Source organism: Olea europaea, unplaced genomic scaffold (genome assembly GCF_002742605.1).
Source record: "Olea europaea var. sylvestris unplaced genomic scaffold, O_europaea_v1 scaffold2207, whole genome shotgun sequence".
In the NCBI taxonomy this organism is placed as follows: Eukaryota; Viridiplantae; Streptophyta; class Magnoliopsida; order Lamiales; family Oleaceae; genus Olea; species Olea europaea.
This window is the reverse complement of record NW_019240091.1, coordinates 101,112-120,934: the sequence shown is the minus strand read 5'-3', so window position 1 is coordinate 120,934 and position 19,823 is coordinate 101,112. Positions and strand designations below refer to the sequence as shown.

At 33.0% G+C, this 19,823-nt stretch overlaps 1 protein-coding gene across 3 annotated transcripts; it reads right to left on the bottom strand.

Moving 5' to 3' along the window:
• Positions 1 to 5,742: 5,742 nt before the first annotated feature.
• Positions 5,743 to 9,752, bottom strand: LOC111380766 (putative E3 ubiquitin-protein ligase RF298). 3 transcript variants are annotated; one of them, XM_023004403.1, is made up of 4 exons: positions 9,603 to 9,750; positions 9,305 to 9,339; positions 6,901 to 9,060; positions 5,743 to 6,463 (listed from the first exon to the last, which is right to left on the bottom strand). In XM_023004403.1, exons 3-4 carry the CDS (start codon positions 9,058 to 9,060, stop codon positions 5,939 to 5,941), a joined length of 2,685 nt encoding a protein of 894 aa, XP_022860171.1. In that variant the 5' UTR covers positions 9,305 to 9,339; positions 9,603 to 9,750; the 3' UTR covers positions 5,743 to 5,938. The 3 variants fall into 3 exon arrangements, with proteins under 3 accessions (XP_022860171.1, XP_022860173.1, XP_022860172.1); XM_023004405.1 differs by having other exon boundaries at positions 9,309 to 9,339; XM_023004404.1 differs by lacking the exon at positions 9,305 to 9,339 and having other exon boundaries at positions 9,603 to 9,752.
• Between the last annotated feature and the right edge of the window lie 10,071 nt (positions 9,753 to 19,823).

The following is a 19,823-nucleotide window of genomic DNA, read 5'->3' as shown; positions in this document are numbered from 1 at the left end:
CTGTAATTTTGGGGAAAAAGATAAAAAACAAAATGTAGTTTTCTTTTAACAAAAATAATAGTAATAATAATTGTTTGAAACGTTTTTTTTTTTTTTTTTTTTTTTTGCGTCGTGAAATATCTTTTTGCAACTTTTTTTCACGGTGCGAATAAGCTTTTCACAACGTTTTGTTTGAGTCGCGAATAAAATTTTCGCAATATTTTTTGAACGTTGCCATTGACCTTTTGGCAACGTTTTTTAACTGTTACCAATGCTCATATCCATATTTTTTGTAACATTTTTTGACCGTTGCCGTATGTCATTTTATAATTTTTTCTTCAATTTTTCATTTTTTATTTGTACAATAATTTACATAAATCATCAACAAAACATGATAAAGATGACAATATCAAATAACTTTGATAATCATTATTAATTGAACTCCAAAATGTAATAATACCCGTACAAAATTCAAATATGAAATTCTAAAGCACCTAAAAATCTAATACATTTAAAAATAAAAACAAACTACAAATTCAACAGTGAGTAAAACAGCCTCATCACCCTCCATAATTTTCTTTTCAGCAATCTTCCACACGAGCTTAGCCTTAACAACCACCGACTAATTTTTCGACAGAACTCCATTATCCAAAACCTTAAAGTACCCGAATTGTATAACAATAATCATAGGCACTTTTTCCTCATTGGCAGAACTGTTTTTAAGGCATTGAAGAAATTGAGCAATTAATCAAATGGCAAGCCTAAGAATGTAAAATATAAATTTATGCATGTACAAAGACCAAAGAAGCAAGTACATTAATTTTTTGTACAATTGTATTTCCTCTGAATAATGCAACAAATTAATTCTACAGAAAGTAAAAAAAAAATGTTTTTAATTGTTACTCTTCCATGGATCCCACTTTTAACCATAAGCAAATAAGATTTAGTACCTATTGTAGGAAATATGATAAATAACACTTAATGGACAAAACCTATTGAACAACGACTTACATGAAACAAAAAAGTACATTATGCTACTTTTAATATGTAGCCTAAACCAAGTTAGTTAATATAAAAGTAGTTGAGTTAAAGTACATTAAACTTGAATATGTTCCACTTAGTGTTGTTTACTTGTCAACATTATATATACAAAATCTCATCTTTTGTGGATAGTGGATTTAAGAGCTAGAAACTCACTTTATAATGAAGATGGAGTGGAGTTTTATATACTAATATTGCAACTTAGTGTTCAAAGTGGAGAAATTTACCTCCTATTTGATATTAAGTTAGTATCAAGGACTTCACTAAACTTGATCTTAGTTATTGATCTTCAAAGAGTGATCTCTTACTTGAACTTATACATGGTAGTTTTTTTCATACTCATAGTAGCGATGGTAATTATGGTTTTAGATATTTGTGCAATAGCTTGAGTTTTTTTTTTGTTTTTTTTATTTTTTTTTTTTTGGTTAAGAAAACCATTTAAAGCTATAAGAACTAAACTGGTATAGAATAAATCCATCAACATTTCTTTGGGGGCTATGATTAAGAGAAATAGATATAGAAATTTATTTTTTGGTATATTTATAGGGAGATTCGAACATTCCAGATGTGCCTCTAATTTTCTTCAATTGAAGACATTGTATTGATTTAGGCTTTTTTGAAGTCGAATAGAAAATAAGGTTGTGAAATGAAAACTCTGAGAACTGTTTTAGAGCTAAATCTCTATCACGAGAGTTCAATGATCTAGGGAGTGAAAGAAAGATTCTTATTGGATTTACTATTCACTAATCACCAATAACTATATGGTCTACTGATGTGATGAGACTTGAGATAATATAGTCAAATTCACGTGTTTGATTAACTGCAGCCTATTACTTAATGGAGTTCTCTCAATATTGGTACATTCAGAATATCTTAGACTCATAATAGACTATATATGTTTTCGATAATGAGTTTCGGAATATGAGACATTAGGAGTAAGATGCATCTCTAAGATATATACATAACAGTCTGAAAAGATACTTAAGTGAGATTTTAGATAGATATTGATCATAAGATATGATATTTGACATTTTTTCCTAGCAAGGGAGAAAATTTTTGGAGAGTATTATTTAAATCAATATTATGTGCATTGATGAATTAATTTTAAATAAATAAGAGGGAAAATTGCAGCAACGATCCCTAACCATTCACTTTTTTGCATACTTTACCTTAACTTTCATTTTGTGCCAATCGCAGTCCCAAATCTTTCAAAAATATGTACTTGGGATCCAAATTGATGGAAACCGCCTGTTTGATTGTTAATTGAGTAATAAAATTGAACTTTGACCAATTTAAAAGGGTAGAAAGGTAATTTTGCAATTTTACCCTATAATAAAACAAATAAAATAAATAACTAAAACAAAATAAAAATAAAAGAAAAACTATTCATCTTCTTTTTCTTCTTCCTCCTCCCACCCACCCAACCTAACCCAACCCAAAAACTCAATTCCATTGCCAAAAGCCACCGCAATCTCTGGCCAAAAAACCACCCAAATCCACTGTCATTTACTTGTGAGAAATAATGGCGTTCTAGTTCCTTCATTATACTTCTTCACCAAACCCCCATTATAGGAAGCTGCATTTGGAATGGCAAATTTTGGCTCAAGAGTGTACCCTGCAGTAGCCCAACCACTGTTTGTAGAGCAATTTCCACATCGCCATAGCCTAATTTCTTCATGGAAGTGTAGACTCGATCGATTAACTGATGGAACATGTTCTTGTGTAATTTTTTTGTGCATTTACTGGTTATACCTGGATTTGGTTTGAAGAGTGCAAATCTATCTTTTTAGGGCTGTAATCGAACTGTAGATATGGATTACCATGAATAAAGATTTTTTTTGCCTTAAAAATTACAGGATAGGAGCAAGATCTCCCTTGTCCCAACCTGGTCGAAAATCGGCCAAACTCGACGGGTCAACAGATTTAAGAATACTCAAAGCAAGAGCCGTTGTGGCATTAACACCTTGAATCCCAAATCGGCCAAACTCAACGGGTTGAAAGATTTGGGTGGTGTTTTTGGCCAGAGACTGGTCCTCGTTTGGTTTTGGGTGGGGTGGGGTGGGGTGCGGTGGGGAGGAAGAATATTTTTTTATTTTTTTAGTTATTTATTTTATTATAGGGTTAAATAGCAAAATTACCTTTCTACCATTTTAAATTGGTCAAAATTTGGTCAAAGTTCAATTTTATTGGTCAATTAATGGTCAAACGGACGATTTCCATCAATTTGGACCCCAGGTGCATATTTTTGAAAGGTTTGAGACTGTGGGTGGCACAAAATGAAAGTTCGGGTAAAGTCTGCAAAAAAGTGAAAGGTTAGAGACCGTTACTGCAATTTTTCCAAGAGTTGGTTTAAACTTCCGATTCAATTATGAGTAATCTATTTCGGAGTGGGAGTCATCTAAGAATTATTTAATTTCAACGATTCTTGGTTTAAAGTGGGAGCTAAGATTATTTAGTTTCAATAATTCTTGGTTTAGAAAATTAGTGAAGAAATTTGAAATATAGTAGAAGTTCTAATTGGACACTATGTTTATTAAAACTGTGATAATCTGTCTAGCCCAAAATTTTTGGCCCATTACCGACCTGTTAAGTACAATAAGGCAATAACCTAACCCAGTTACCAACTAGCGAAAAAATTTTCTTCTCCACATCGTGTTCTTTAGCTGCCATCCCTCAAATAGGAGGGTATTTTTCTTCGCTATTCAACAATAGTTGTCTACACTCTTTCACTGCTCGCTGTCTACACACTGTCTTCCCCAACAATCATCACTCGTTGTATCCATTTTTTATTTTATTTTTTTTGGTTGAGTTTGAGTATAGAATGAATATTGAATGAATCTCAATATCTTTACAACATATTACCTTATTCCCGTTCGTTTGCTGTTGTCGTAATCTATATCAATTTTATTTTATTTTTGTTGGGTTTGAGGATCTGATGAAATGTGGTTCTTATTCTTGGGTTTAAATTGATGATATTGTGATAATTTTATTACCTATTTATTTGTTGTCATACTTATTTTCTTACTTAATGTTATATGTTACATGTGAATATTTCTAGAACTTAATGAGTTTCTTACTTATTTTCTTAGTTTTACTATTTTTGAGCGTCATTTGTTGAGAATATAATTGTCCTTTGTCACATTTTGCAAAAATATAGGAGTGAAAATAAAAAATAATTTATTTTCATGCTTATTAACAACCGTAACCAAATTGAACCAACTTATATGGTTATGGTGCGATTATGGTATGGTCAAAAAATTGGTGGTTCAATGATGATTTTGATCGAATTGACCCCAAACCGAACAGTTGCCATCCCTACTCCCCTTTATTATTGTTGACTTTTTTATAATAAAAAACCCTAAATAAAATAATGATTTTGACTATCTTTAGAGGTGCCAAAAGGGTCGAGCAGTTCATCGGTTTGGCTCGTCAAAGCTCGGCCCATGGATGGCTAGAGCTCCTTTCATGATGAGCCCGAGCCGAACAAGGGATTTGTTCGAGGCTCGGCTCATTGAGCTCGCGAACGGCCTACGAGCCCATGAGCCGTGAGCTCATAAAAAATGTGAACAAAAAAGTCAAAAAAAAAAATATTGACCTCATGGGCTTGGCTCGGCTCAGCTCATGAGCTCACGAGAGCCGAACTCGTGGGTAGATGCTAGCTCAATCCATTGCCACCACTAACTATCATGGAATTTCGTTGTTGTGAGTTCAAGTCGTGTCTCTAAGCATATTTTATCAATATGTCGAAATTCTTAGACAATTTAGTTTTCTAAGTAATTGAAGTGTACAATTGAATTTGCTGCGATGATATCAATCGGAATGAATGTGCATTGAGTGGCCTAGTAATATTCTCCATTACCACTACCACAATGAAATAAAGTGATCGAATTTATGGGATTCAAGAAATACTGAATGTAAATTTCGTCTGTCGAAAATCTTGGACAATTGAATTTTCTGAGTAATTGAAGTATACAATTGAATTTACGCGATAATATCATTAAAAAAGAACGTGCATAGAGTGGCCTAGTAATATTCTCCATTAGCAATACCAAAGTGAAATAAAATGATCAAATTTATGGGATTCAAGAGCTAATAGGAAGATTTCATCTGCAGTCACCGAACTTCAGCAATATCATAATTGGGTCACAACAATTTTACTTTATCTCAATTGAGCAGCTCAACTTTAATTTATTTTCAAATTTCACTAAGGCACATCCCGTCACATATCATCCTCCAAATTGACAAGAACAAAATTTTGCAGCACTCAAGATTGTTCAATGGAAAAATTCTGGCTATCTCCAGCAGCATTTGACCGTCGAAAAAATGGCAATTGGATTGATATCAGAAGTATATATTACAAGAAAAAATTAACGGTCCACAAGAAAATGGGATGTTGCAACATAAGACCACAAATTTCAGGTCTTTTAAGAGAGGAAAATAGTCAGACTCTTTGAATTCAAATATAAATACTAACAACAAATCGGTGGCGGATGGTGGTTGAGGAGGAGGAGGAGGTAGTGGTGGTGGAGAGAGGTTTGTAAGGTGTATGATTATGATGAAAATGAAGATAATAGTAAGATGATAACAATTTAGGTGATAATTTGGATTCGACTGTGAATTTTTTTCCAGCACGAAGAAGGAATCCTACAATACATACTCGGACCATGCAATTTTCACTTAAAATGATTCATGCAAACAGAGAACACAAAAATTCAGCAAAAATTGTGAACCCAAATTAACTTATAGCTTCATTTGATGAGTCACACTGACAAATATATAACAAGAACACTGTTTTTTTCCCTGGAAAAGGAAACTGTCATTTACAACCTCACACCAACACAAACCTTCTGTAAAATGCATTATTCAATTTTTTGTTCCATAAAACATTATTCAAAAGCTCGTGTCATTTCAGAATTACTCAAGAGAGGGCATAACGTACACAAATGCGCCGTTGGATTTGGCACCTACAAGAAGGGCAGTCCTTCATTCCCCCCTTCTCATGCAGCTCGTTGCACATTGTACATACCACTTGATGGGCACACGGGAGGAAAATGACAGAGATCTCCTCGGACAGGCACATCACACATTCTCGTTCACGCTTCACACCTCCATTCGCGGTGATATCCTCGAGAATGTAAGGTATTGAAGAATCCTTTGGGACTGAAGAATTTCTCCAGTCAGCAAGTTTACCAGCATAACTCAAATCCATACCACATCTATGAGCAGCTATTTTCGATGAGTTATTCTTCAATCTAATCTGGGAAATTTCTTTTTGGAGCCTCTCAATATCATCTTTATACTTCTGCAGATTATTTGCTGCTTTCGATTTGATCATATTCTCTGTGGATTTAGCTGAATCTTGAATTTGTTCTCTTTCTTTTCTAAATGAACCGGCTTGTGCAAGTAATTCTTCTTTTGCCTTCTCTTCCTGTTTCCATCGAGCCTGTGATGTCATAACTTTTCTATGTCATGCCATAGTCAGCAGAAAATCCCGCAAGTAATGGCATATATTCCTAACTCGTTAACATATCATCAGTACATTATCTAGGGAGACATGTTAAAAGCTGATTCTTAAGAAATTACTTATTGATATATATGGCCTAAGTTTGAAAATTTTAATTGGATGAAATTTCATGATTAATCCAAATTTAATATTTTGCATAGATAAGTGACTGGTGAATATACCTCACGATTAATCCAAATTTAATATTTTAAGTACCAGTTTGTTACTGATTTAAATCAGATTTTAATACAAGTCAAAATCAAACAATCAATATTAACCATATCTTTCATAGATCCCACAATTTTTCAACCACACATTTCAAAAACTTTTATCAAAATCTACTAGAGGCTAATTAGATAAGTGAATGGAGAATTTACCTCTACTTGATCTTGCACGTCTTTAGCCTGCTTTAGTTCCTTTTGAAGCTGTATCAACTTGCGTTTTTCATCCCCAAGTTCCTCCTGAAGGAGAGTCTTTTGCTTCTCCCGTAACTGAAACTTCATGAGCGTCGACTTCTCCCTCTTTGATACTTCCTGGCACCTTGCGGCGGACTCTGCAGCGTGCAATTTCGCAGCTTCCATTTCCTGCCTTAATGCAGAATTCTCAACGTGGAGCCTACGAACAGCAAAATTAGCTCGCTCTACCTGTCCACTAGCCTTCACCATGGCATTCTCCATCTCTGAAAGCTTTTTCATAGTGTTTTCCTCCAATGTTTGCTTCTCTTTCTTGAGACGCTCGAATTCTTCTCTCTCTTGCCTAAGCGTCTTGAGCTCAGCTTTATCCTGGCTCAATCTGCCGGCAGCCTGCATGACCTTCTGATTTGCCCACTCTGTCCACTCGTGGAGCTGATTTTGTGATTCCCGCACTCTTTGAACCAGCTTCATAATCATTATATCCTTCTTGTACAGTGGAACCCACTGCCCAAGAGACTTATCATTTGACACACCAGCATAACTACAACTGACAGTCTCGACATCATAGCTAACCGGAATTGAATTGGAATCAGCATTGGCAGGCAAGGAGAGAGAAAGCTCGGTATCAGTAACAGGCAATGAGGATAAGAGACTTGATTTAGCCAATGAAAAACTGCCATTAGCACCTTCCAAGCTAAATGTTGGCATTGAAGTGAATTCAGTGCTTGTTGAAAGATTATAATTGACACTGTTTTGAGGCGCATCAAAGCAAACTGTCTCACTAGCCTTGAATGAGGGATTCTTAACATTCACACCTGTGAAATCTGCTACAGCCTTACGTTTCTCGTCCAAGACAAAACTACCAAAACTGCTTGGTTTTCTAGCTCTAGGTGCCCCTTTAGAACCCTGTGTACGGTAATGTTTCTCCAAGTGCATGGATTTCTGACGTAATATGTATTCCCTCTTGGTTATTCCAGAAACTTTTCTACTACCCACAAACTTCTCAGCAATTGAGGGGCGGGATATTCCTGCAACACTAAAGAGTTTATCGTTAGTATTAGATACAGGGTTTTGACACACTTTGATTGGGTCTAGCCCATTAGGAACGAAAGAAGTTTCTAGTTTCAAGTTTGTAACATCTGCTGTAGCTGGTGCCTCAGATTGAAATATATGTCCACCATGACTTGAAACTGTATTAGGTGGTTCAGATGGAGAATTGTGAGTGTAAGCAACTGAAGGGTTTGGTGTATGGGTAATTGGGGTATTAGGTTCAGAAATTTTGGGTTCCGTTCTCAACTGAGGTTTCACAGAGTCGGAGGAATTTTCATTCGCAGTCGATTCATGGAGAAAACTACCCAAAGCGCCACTATCCATGGCACAAGCACGTGGCACATTCATATCACATATCAACAAGCACCACATTGCATCCCCAGTGCTGAAAAAAGGTCTAACCTCTTTTAGAAGACAAACCAACTCGGCCAATATATACTTCTCCATTTGCTGCAAATCCTCAAAACAATGCTCCCTCGAGGGATCAACAACTTGATCACTTCTAAGAAATGCTAAAGTATTATCAACAATATTTGATGCAGTGTCCTTGCACCCATAGCAAAGCCCAGATCTCAAAACAGCCTTTGTAGCAATTTCTTCACTGTAACCGCTAGCAATTATTTTCTTAATAGCACTCTTCAAAATTGCATCCAAATCATTCAAAACAAGTTCCTCTAGCTGGGATTCTGTAAGATTACTCCAATCAGCACCATTGTGCTCATTTGATGATGCTTCTGTCTCCTCTTGAGGTTGTCTTGGCCCCATCTCCAATGTTTCCACCGCACATGACAATCTTAGATCGAGTTTCAAAGCATCAGATTTATCACAGTTCATGCAACACATGTCACAACTGTTTGCATGCCCGTGACTTGAGGGAATCTCCAACTTTTCAGCAGCGAATTCAAAACTTGTGCATTCATTTCGAGGTGAAGGGAAGATCTTATTAGGATCGGCTAAAGGCGGATCTGCTCGAAATTTTCTCTTGTTCCTACTTCCTTTTTCTTCCACTGTCATAACTGACGTTTGATTGGAACTATAACTACAATCCTTCACCTCCATTGACGCCATTTTCATCTGCAAAATAGAAGTATTCCAACACTTCAAGAAATCTTATATATTGCATGATCGGACGCTATCCCGAACAAGATTTTAACTCCATTTTCATCCTTAAACACGCCAAAAAAGAAGAGCAATAAAAACAATTATACCATTGCTATTTCATTTCTAAGCGAGCTCAATCAATATTAATTAATTTAACAACAATCCAAATCAAGAACATACACAAAATCAAACAATCAGATAAATCAAAAATACTCACTAACTTCCGATTACAATGCAATCATCCAAAGTTTGCTGCATTAAAATCCAAAAATTAATCATCAAAATAAACAAAAGCCCAGAAAAAAAATATAAAAAAAATTAACCAAAAATGAAAAATTGAAATAATTCACTAACAAAACCAATCCTCAGATTGATATAACCAAAATTAACAAAGGCCCGCAACGAAAAGTCCTAAAAAATTCAATCTTTAATCATTTTTAAGAGATCCCACAAAAGAATGGGATCGTTCCCAGATTACTAATAAACCAAAGATTTATTACATGATCGTTACATACCAGATTTGAGCTTATAGATTCGGAGAAATCGAGGGTACGATGAATTGCAGCGTCAGAAGTAAGTAAAGAGATTATGAATAGTTGTGTCTGTTTCTTTCTTATTTTTCTATTTTTGTTTAGATCTCTTTTTCCTCTCCCCTCATGTATCTCTGTAATTTTGGGGAAAAAGATAAAAAACAAAATGTAGTTTTCTTTTAACAAAAATAATAGTAATAATAATTGTTTGAAACGTTTTTTTTTTTTTTTTTGTTCTTCTTTTCTTTTTTTAGGGATAAATTTACCAATGGCTATCAAACTTTATATTTAATATCATCATGGTCATTTAATTTGATTTTAGCTTACTATGATCATCCAATTTTATACTTCGTGTCATTATGACTTTCAAATATGATTTTATTTCACCATTGTTAATCAATTACATATAATGTTTCACCGTGGTCCTCTAATTTCATATAACCTTTTCCTTTGGCCGTCCAATTTTTTTCACCATTTTCACTAATTTTAAAAAATCTAAAACGGTAACTATGAATTATATATATATATATATATATATATATATATATATATATAATAAATGTTTTTTATTTTAAAAACATTTATTTTGAAATAAGTTTTCATTTTATTTTATTTTTCTAAGTGACTTTTTTTAAAATAAATTTTTTTTATTTTATTTTGTTAAGAAACATTTTTTTTTAAAAAAATAACTTTTTCTTTCATATTATTTTCCTAAATAAATTTTTTTAAATAAGTTTTTATTTCATTTAATTTTTTTTAAAATAAGCTTTATTTTATTTTTCTAAGTAATTTTTTAAGTAAATTTTTTTTAACTAATGTTTTCTTTAAATAAGTTTTTATTTCATTTTTAAAATAATTTTTTATTTTAATTTGGTTTTTAAAAATTTATTTTATATATATAATACAAAGTTATCATTTTATCCCTTGAAAATTTGTGAAAAGAAGTTGGATAATCATGATGAAACGATATATAAAATTGGGTGGTCATGGTGAAACATTAAAAAAAATTAGGTAACCATTGTGAAGTAAAGTTAAATTAGGTGGTCATAGTGACACTAAGTATAAAGTTGGGCTAGCCATGGTGAAACAAAATCAAATTGAATGACCATGGTGACACCAAGAATAAAATTAGGTGGTCATTGATGGATTTAACCTTTTTTTATGGTTTAAATTTTGGTTTGGTTTATAGGTGGTTATATTTATATCTAGGGGTATCAATGAGTCGAGTCGAGTCGGTTCAAGCTTTTTTAAGGTGTGTTTTTTTTTTTTTTTTTTTTTTTTTTGGTTCGAACTGAGCAAAAGTTCGGCCAAAAAATTAAGTTAGACTCAAGAGTTCGAATTGGGGCCTTAAGGGGCTAAGCTGTGCCGATTTTCTAGATTTATTTTTCTCTTTGCTGCCGTTTAAGACAGCTCTCGAGTCAGGTCAACTTGGGCTTTTTTCAAACGGAGCCATGGGTAGCTCGAGCTAGCGAGCCCGATTGTTACCCCTATTCGTGCTACATTTTTTTTTTTTTTTTTATAAATACATTTCAATTAATGTTATCACATTTATATCCTTAATTTTTTTGGTCATCACATTCTTATTTTTAACATTTTATTAATAAATAAAAAAATTGTCCTTAATCATGAATTTTGTCCAAAAATATGTTGTTAACGTAATGTAAAATTGGGGTCAAATAATTAATTGTATTTTCACAATATTACTTGTTTTATTTATTCAAAAATACAATGGACGAATGAGTTTTTTTTACTCTATTTTAAGAAATTTTTTTGAGAGAATCATAACAAAGAGAATTTAAGTTAATTTGAGAATAAGAATGCAATGAGTAAAATTTGAACATACATACGATAATATGTAAAGTTTATGAACCTTTCATGCAGCTAAAATAGAAAATACGGTCGCGTTTGATACACATTAATGTAAAAATGAGAATGAAAAATATAGTCGTTACAGGCCCACATAAAAAATAGAAAGTCAAATATAGTGGCTTAATGTGATGAATAACTGTTATATTTTTCATTTTAATGGGCAAATAATGAAAAACAAACGGGGGCTATATAATCTAGTTATTTAAAAATGTAGTGCGAATATATATAACCTCGATTTATACATGCACTATGCAAACGTGTCATAAACTCATAACTACATCATACGTGTGTTCTAGAACAGCGCCCGTTAAAGGGCTATATAATTTGGATAATGTTATAAAATGAGAGGAAAAGAGAATAGAAAAAACTCAATAAACTTTTTGTTTGTGTTATTGAAAATCAAAGCCCTATATTTATAGGTAAGAATCAAGGATACAATGGTAATAATTTCTAGGGCTATAGAGGTACAAATGTCATTCACCAATAAACTTTAATGGACTTTTCATTTACAATACTCCCCCTTGAATGACATATTACAAAATATCTGTCTCGTTAAAACCTTGTTTGATAAATATCTAATGGGAAAAAAAATCAAACGAAGGAAAAAGAATACAGTTATTTTGGAGTATTAAAATTAAATGCTGCCTCATTAAAACCTTGCTAGGAAAATCCAATGGGACAAAACCTAAGCGAAAAAAAAGAGAGTACGGCTACTCCCCCTGATGTTGATCGCTGAAAATCTTTGAGTCGACGCATTCCAATCTCATGAACTAATTTCTTGAATGTAGATGTTGGCAGCGCTTTTGTGAATAGATCAGCCACATTGTCACTTGAGCGAATTTATTGAATATCAATGTCACCATTCTTCTGAAATTCATGTGTATGAAAGAATTTTGGAGAAATATGTTTCATCCTGTCGCCTTTGATATAGCCTCCCTTGAGTTGTGCGATACAAGCTGCATTATCTTCAAACAAAATTGTTGGACTATCTTTTGTTGAAGTCAATCCACATGATGATTGGATATGATGGGTCATATTCCTCAACCATACACATTGTCGCCCTGCTTCATGGATTGCAATAATCTCAAAATGATTTGAGAATATTGCTGTCAAGGATTGCTTCACAGATCTTCATGATATAGCTGTTCCTCCACGTGTAAACACATATCCTGTTTGTGATTAAGCTTTATGTGGATCGGAGAGATAACCTGCATCTGCATATCCTACTAAAACGGATCCTGACTTTTGAGAATAAAACAGTCACATATCAATAGTACCTTATAGGTAACGAAAAATATGTTTAACACCATTCAAATGCTTTTGAGTTGGTAAAGAGCTATATCTTGCAAGGAGATTTACAGAAAAAGTTATGTCAGGTCGAGTACAATTTGCAAGATAAGTTAATACTCCAATTGCACTAAGGTATGGTACTTCAGAACCAAGAATCTTTTCTCCATCTTCAAGTGGACGAAATGGATCTTTTTTCACATCAAGTGATCGAACAACCATAGGTGATGGCAATGGATGTGCATTATCCATATAAAAGCGTTTCAAGACTTTTTCTGTATAAATAGATTGATGAACAAATAATCCCTCTGGAAAATGTTCAATTTGTAATCCAAGACAAAATTTGATTTTCCCCAAATCTTTTATCTCAAATTCATTTCTCAAATAATCTGCAGTTTTGTTGAGCTATCCAGGAGTTCCAATTAAATTTAAATCATCAACATAAACTACCACAATTGCAAATCCAATATTTGTTTTCTTTATGAAAACACATGGGCAGATATCATCATTTTTATAACCCTCTTTCAACAAATATTCGGTAAGGTGATTGTACCACATGCGTTCGGATTGTTTCAATTCATATAATGATTTTTGTAATTTAATTGAGAACATAGTTCTCGGACATGTATCCTGGCACCTTAAATCCTTCAGGGACTTTCATATATATGTCACTGTCAAGTGAACCATATAGGTAGGCAGTTACTATATCCATAAGGCGCATATCGAGCCTTTGTGACACGGTCAAACTAATTAAGAACTTAAAAGTGATGGTATCAATTACGGGAGAATATGTTTCCTCATAACCAATTCCCGGTCTTTGGGAGAAACCTTGAGCCACTAGTCGGACTTTATATCTTGTAATTTCATTATTCTCATTTCTCTTTCGTACAAAAACCCATTTATATCCAATAGGGATTACATTTTCAGGTGTTCGAACTACTAGTCCAAAAACTTTTCGTTTCTCCAAAGAATTCAATTCTGCCTGTATGGCTTCTTTTCATTTTGGCCAATCATTTCTATTTCGACAGTCATTAACAGACTGTGGTTCAGGATCCTCATTTTGCATAATATCAAGAGCCATGTTAAAGACGAAAATATTGTCTATAACAATATTATTTCGTTCCCATAATTTATGAGATATCATATAATTTATTGAGATCTCATTATTTTCGGACACCTCTGATTTTTCAGGAACCGTACATTCAATATTTGATTGATCAATCTTTTCTAATGTGATTTTTTCTGAAATTTTTGGTTGGTTTTTCTCCTGTACGCTTCTTTTTCGAGGTACAGAGTTTTTTGAACCAACTGGTCGACAACGCTTCTGGCGTATTTGAGATTCATTTGCCACAGCAAATTGTCCTGCAGGGACATTAATTTTTGCTGGAATATATGATTTCATCACTTTTCTCGTGTCAACAAATATATCAGGTAGTTGAATTGCAACTCTTTGCAAATGAATGATTTTTTCAACCTCTTGTTCACATTGATTGCTGCGGGGATCAAAGTGAGATAGAGTTGTCTCATTCCAAGAAATTCTATCTTGTTTTTCAGGATGTAGTTTTTCTCCTCCCAAAGTTGGGAAACGTCATTTCATCAAAATGACAATCTGCAAAACGTGCAGTAAATAAGTCACCCGTTAAAGGTTTAAGATATCTAATAATAAATGGTGAATCAAAACCCACATAAATTCCAAATTTTCGTTGGGGACCCATTTTAGTACGTTGTGGGGGTGAAATAGGAACTTGGACAGCACAACCAAAAACCCGTATGTGAGAAATATCAAGTTCATGACCAAATGCAAGTTGCAAATGTGAATATTGATGATAGACAGTTGGCCTTATACAAACCAATGATGCAGCATGTAATATGACATGACCCTAAACAAAAATTGGGAGTTTTGTTTTTATAAGTAATAGTTTAGCAATAAGTTGTAGACGTTTAATAAATGATTCCGCTAAACTATTTTGTGTATGAACATGTGTAATTGAATGTTCAATTTCAATCTCAATTAACATACAATAATCATCAAATGCTTATCTAAATTCACCAGCATTGTCAAGACGAATAGTCTTGATTGAGTAATCGGGGAATTATGCTCGCAATTTTATGATTTGAGCAAGTAGTCTAGCAAATACTACATTCCTAGTTGAAAGTAGGCAAACATGTGACCATCTTGTAGAAAAATCAATTAATACCATAACGTAACGAAATGGTCCACATGGTGGGTGTATTGGCCCACATATATCTCCATGTATTATTTTCAAGAAAGTTAGAGATTCAATATTGACCTTTGTAGTTGAAGGTCTAATGACTAACTTGCCTTGCGAATAAGCTACACATGGATAATCATTAGATAAAAGAATCTTCTGGTCCTTTAAAGTATGTCCATGTGAGTTGTTCATTATTCGACGCATCATTATGGCTCCTGGATGTCCAAGTCGATCCTGCCAAAGTATAAAACTTTTTGAATCAACGAACTTCTCGTTCGTAACATTATTTGATTCGACCATTTTTATAAATATAAAATACATGCTAGAGGGGAGTGCATAAAATTTTTCTTTTATCTGCTTCTTGCCAGATACAAAAGAAGTGATGCAAAGATATTCAACATTATTTTCTTTCATCGTCTCAATGTGATATTCATTACTGCGAATATCTTTAAAACTAGGCAAATTTCTTCTGGATTTGCTAGAATAAAGTGTATCGTCGATATATAATTTTGTATTATTTGGTAAAATAATACAAGCTCTTCCGAAGCCTTCAACGATATTCCACGCACCCGATATCGTGTTAACATTATTTTCAACTAATATTAAGTCCAAAAAGTATTTTTTGTCTTGAAAATAATATGTGTAGTTGCACTATCAATTAAGCAGCTGTTTTGACTATCCATCATGAATCTATAAATATAACAAAATAAACAAAATTTAAAAAAAAAACTTGAATTTAGATTTAAAAAAGTAAACATTACTTAATATCATGAAATAAACACTGCATAATAGAGTTTTATTTATTTATTTATTTTGCGGAAAAGTAAAAACATATTTCAAACTGAATTTTTAAAATGAAAGAAATACTAGTAAATTAATCTATATCTTCTATCACACCACCCACAATCAAATGGTCAATATTTTCATTTGGATCAGTAAAGAAATCGGAGACATCCAAATGAGTCACATCAATTGGACCATCATAATCAGCAAAATTAGTCTCCAATTTTTTTTCCCTTGATTGATCTCTGGTATTGATCCACAAGATATTTTGAGGTACGACACGTACGTGCCCAATGCCCTTTCATTCCACATCTGAAGCAACTTTCTTCATGCTCCTTTTTAGATTTGTCACTCTCGTTTGCTTTGTGCCTTTTGAATTTATTGTCTTGTTGTTGATAACTTTGTTGATTATTTATTCCATGATTTATTCCACGTATACGTCCGTGTCCGTGTCCATGTCCTTGTCTTGATATTGTATTTGTTTCAGACAATGTAGTACCATTTGCTTCACGCAATGGTACAGAACTATTTAGATGTAATCCATGATTTTTCATCAACAATTCATTATTTTGTTCAGCAACTAGTAGGCAAGATATAAGTTCTGAGTACTTTTTGAAGCCACGCTCACGATATTGCTGCTATAGGAGTACATTCGAGGCATGAAAGGTGGAGAAAGTTTTTTTCAGCATATCTTCATCGGTAATTTTTTCTCCACACAAAGTCAACTTTGAACGTATTCTGAACAATTCAGAACTGTACTCACTAACCGTTTTAAAGTCTTGCAAACGAAAGTGCATCCACTCATAACGAGCTTTGGGGAGGACTATAGTCATCTGATGATCAAATCTTTCAGTTAACTTTTTTCAAAGAACTTGTGGATCTTTCCCAGTGAGATATTCAATTTTTAATCCATCATGAAGATGGTGACGGAGGAAAATGAGTGCTTTTGCACGATCCTGTTGGGATTCATTATTTCCTTCTTTTATTGTCTCTCCCAGACCCTTTGAGACGAGATGGATATCAACATCCAGTATCTATGACAGATAATTTTTACCAAATATGTAAAGTGCAGCAAACTCAAGTTTCAAAATGTTTGCCATTTGTTTAACTACACAATAAAAAAATACAATTACTTTCGAAGAATATGATTAATTATCACATGTTAATCAAATAGTCAATATCAACATGACTTTAAGTTACGTGTTTTCCTCTAGGGATAAACACTAATTTGAAATAATATGTTCTTCGAAACATATGCTACTTCTGGAACACATTATATTTTGCTATTATTTCTTCAAGTGCAATATGTCAATATTCTTCTGAAATATTGAGAGTTATAATTTATGCTCTTCAGGAGCAAATAATATTCTTATAATGTTGTGCTACTTCTAGAGCAACAACGAATAGATCTATGATTAATATTCTTCTGGAATATTAATTATAATGTTGTGTTATTTCAAGAGCAATAACAATTAAAAATAAATTTAATGTAATATTTCATAACTAAATATAAAAAAAATGATAATATATTCAATTGCTCACCATTAATTAATATACAAATACATGTAAAATATTATTTTGAATTAATAATGTGAGTCGAGTGAAACAAAAAAAAATTGGTGACATGTAGAAACCTATTTACATATTATGGTACGAAATTCTAATTATGTACAATTAAAAGAATTGAATTAGTATTAACTAATTAAGGCATGAAATTTGCAGAAACCAATGAATTTGAGAGAGAAAAATGAGTTGGGTACAATTATTTGTTAATTGTATATTATATATATATATATATATGGAATCAGCCAAAATAGAGATCTGGAATTGAAGCTTGCTTACAAAGAACATTGACCAATTAAAAAAAAAATTATAAGCATGTGTAGAACGTAAAGGACTAATCTAAATATAAGGAGGGTATAGGAACATGAATTAATGTATATCAGTTGATTTAACATAAATATATCTCTATAAAAATGCACGTGGATTGATGTAAAGGAAAAAACATTAATTAATTCAAAGAGAGGTACAAAGAAAACATAATGATCGAGAAAGATGAGATCACGTATTGCAGATTCAACATATGTATATGTAAAATTCACGTATTATCAAATTAATTTTGATATACGTGATAGATGATTATGAAAAAAAATTACTATCTTCTAAGAGTTTCGTGCTAATAACGTGTTATAAAATGAGAGGAAAAGAGAATAGAAAAAACTCAATAAATTTTTTGTGTGTAATATTGAAAATCAAAGCCCTATATTTATATGTAAAAATCAGGGATACAATGGTAATAATTTTTAGGGCTATAGGGGTACAAATATCATTCACCAATAAATTTTAATGGACTTTCCATTTACAACAGATAAATAATTTTTAATTCTAACATTCTCGCTTGAAGAAAGAAAAATAAGATTACTGTCTACTCAAGAGATCGGGGAAAGAGTAGCAAAAGTAATAGGTCAATGTGTTTTGATACTTCAAAACCTTCAAAATAACAGCTACTATATAAGATAGAAGAGAAGCATTTGTACGAGTTAATCGTTCCAATAATTACTGAACTTAAGTCCATATCTTTGATTGATCATTGAAATTTAAAATGTCAAATTTTGATTATTAAATTTAGGTCAATGTCTTCGATTACTTACTAAACTTAAGTTCATATTTTAAATTGCTCACTAAAATTTAAAATGTCGAATTTTGACCACTGAACTTTGAAATATGTGGTACGTTACTCACTAAAATAACTGTCGAACTTTGAAAAATATCGAGTTTACAGTGAGTAATATACATCATTTTTTAAAATTCAGTGAGTAATGTACAATATTTTTCAAAGTTCAGTGAGTAATATACAACATTTTTCAAAGTTCAATGGCCAAAACTCAATATTTTAAACTTCAGTGAGCAATCGAAAACATAGACCTAAGTTCAGTGTCTAAAACTCGACATTTTAAATTTCAGTGACCAATCAAAGACATCTAAATCAAAGATATGGATCTAAATTCAATTATCATTGGAACAATTAATTCCATTTATACACTATTTTGAGTTTTTATTAAATTCTTTTTTCCTTGTCTTCTTTATTGAATTACAATAATATGCTTACAAATTTTTACGTGAGTTTACACGTGACATTCAATTAAAATTTCAAATGTTTCACTTCAACAGCTACCCAATATTCAAGTGATTCCTACATATTTCAACGGGTCTTATTGTAACTGTTTATGTTTCAAAAAAGATCTAAAGTGATAATACTAGAGATAGCGTCGAAATTGAAGTCATTGAGATTCAATTAGAGGACTTTAGTGTTCTTGTATAATGAAGCGTGCTCAAAATTACTACTTTTTTGAATCCCTACATGAACTTCGAAACTTGTAAATTCATATTTGAACTTGTTGATTCGCCACCAAGAAAGACACCTTCCCCGAGTAGCAATCCATTCATGACTTCGAAACTCCCCCAGACTTCTCAACCTGGCACTCCAATTGTGAGTAGCAACAACGAAAGGATGATTAAGTGTCACACCGTCGTCCCCAAAAATGCGCAGATAAGAATGTGATGAGCTTCTCCAACAATGAATAGTTAAAAGAGAAGCCACATCAACCGGCAAGTGAATTACCTGCACGGCTTGTTATCTGCTACACAAAAACATGTGCTTTTCGACTTAGCGATGAATGCATAGAGGCACTGTATTTCAGCGTTCACCGAAGCTGTGAAGCGATCTCCATGGAGGTAGAGGCTGCTGCAGCCCATGCAAATACTACCTGTCGCCCCTTTCCTGATCGCCAATCAAAGAGTGGGATCTATCCTTCAACTTCCATCCTAGTGCAGCATTGACTCTACTGCCCCAAATTTTGTTGTCCCAAGATAGATCAGAATAGTACATTCCGTCCGTCCATTGTTCATCCATAAAAGATGAACTTTGCTACAACCCTCTCAATTTAGGGACTAGGGTTGATCCAGTGATGACTGTGCGAGATTGAAGTGAATATTCGTGGAAGTCAGCTGCCAAGCCTACCAAAGAAGCTGATAAATTAATTTAATTGGTAGA

What these genes read in the sequence shown, in the direction of transcription:
- LOC111380766 (XM_023004404.1), bottom strand. Translation starts at nt 9,060, where the DNA reads ATGAAAATGGCGTCAATGGAGGTGAAGGATTGTAGTTATAGTTCCAAT. An exon ending in ACGTGCAAGATCAAGTAGAG is followed by an intron (nt 6,464 to 6,900) that starts GTAAATTCTCCA and finishes ATGACATCACAG; the next exon opens with GCTCGATGGAAACAGGAAGA.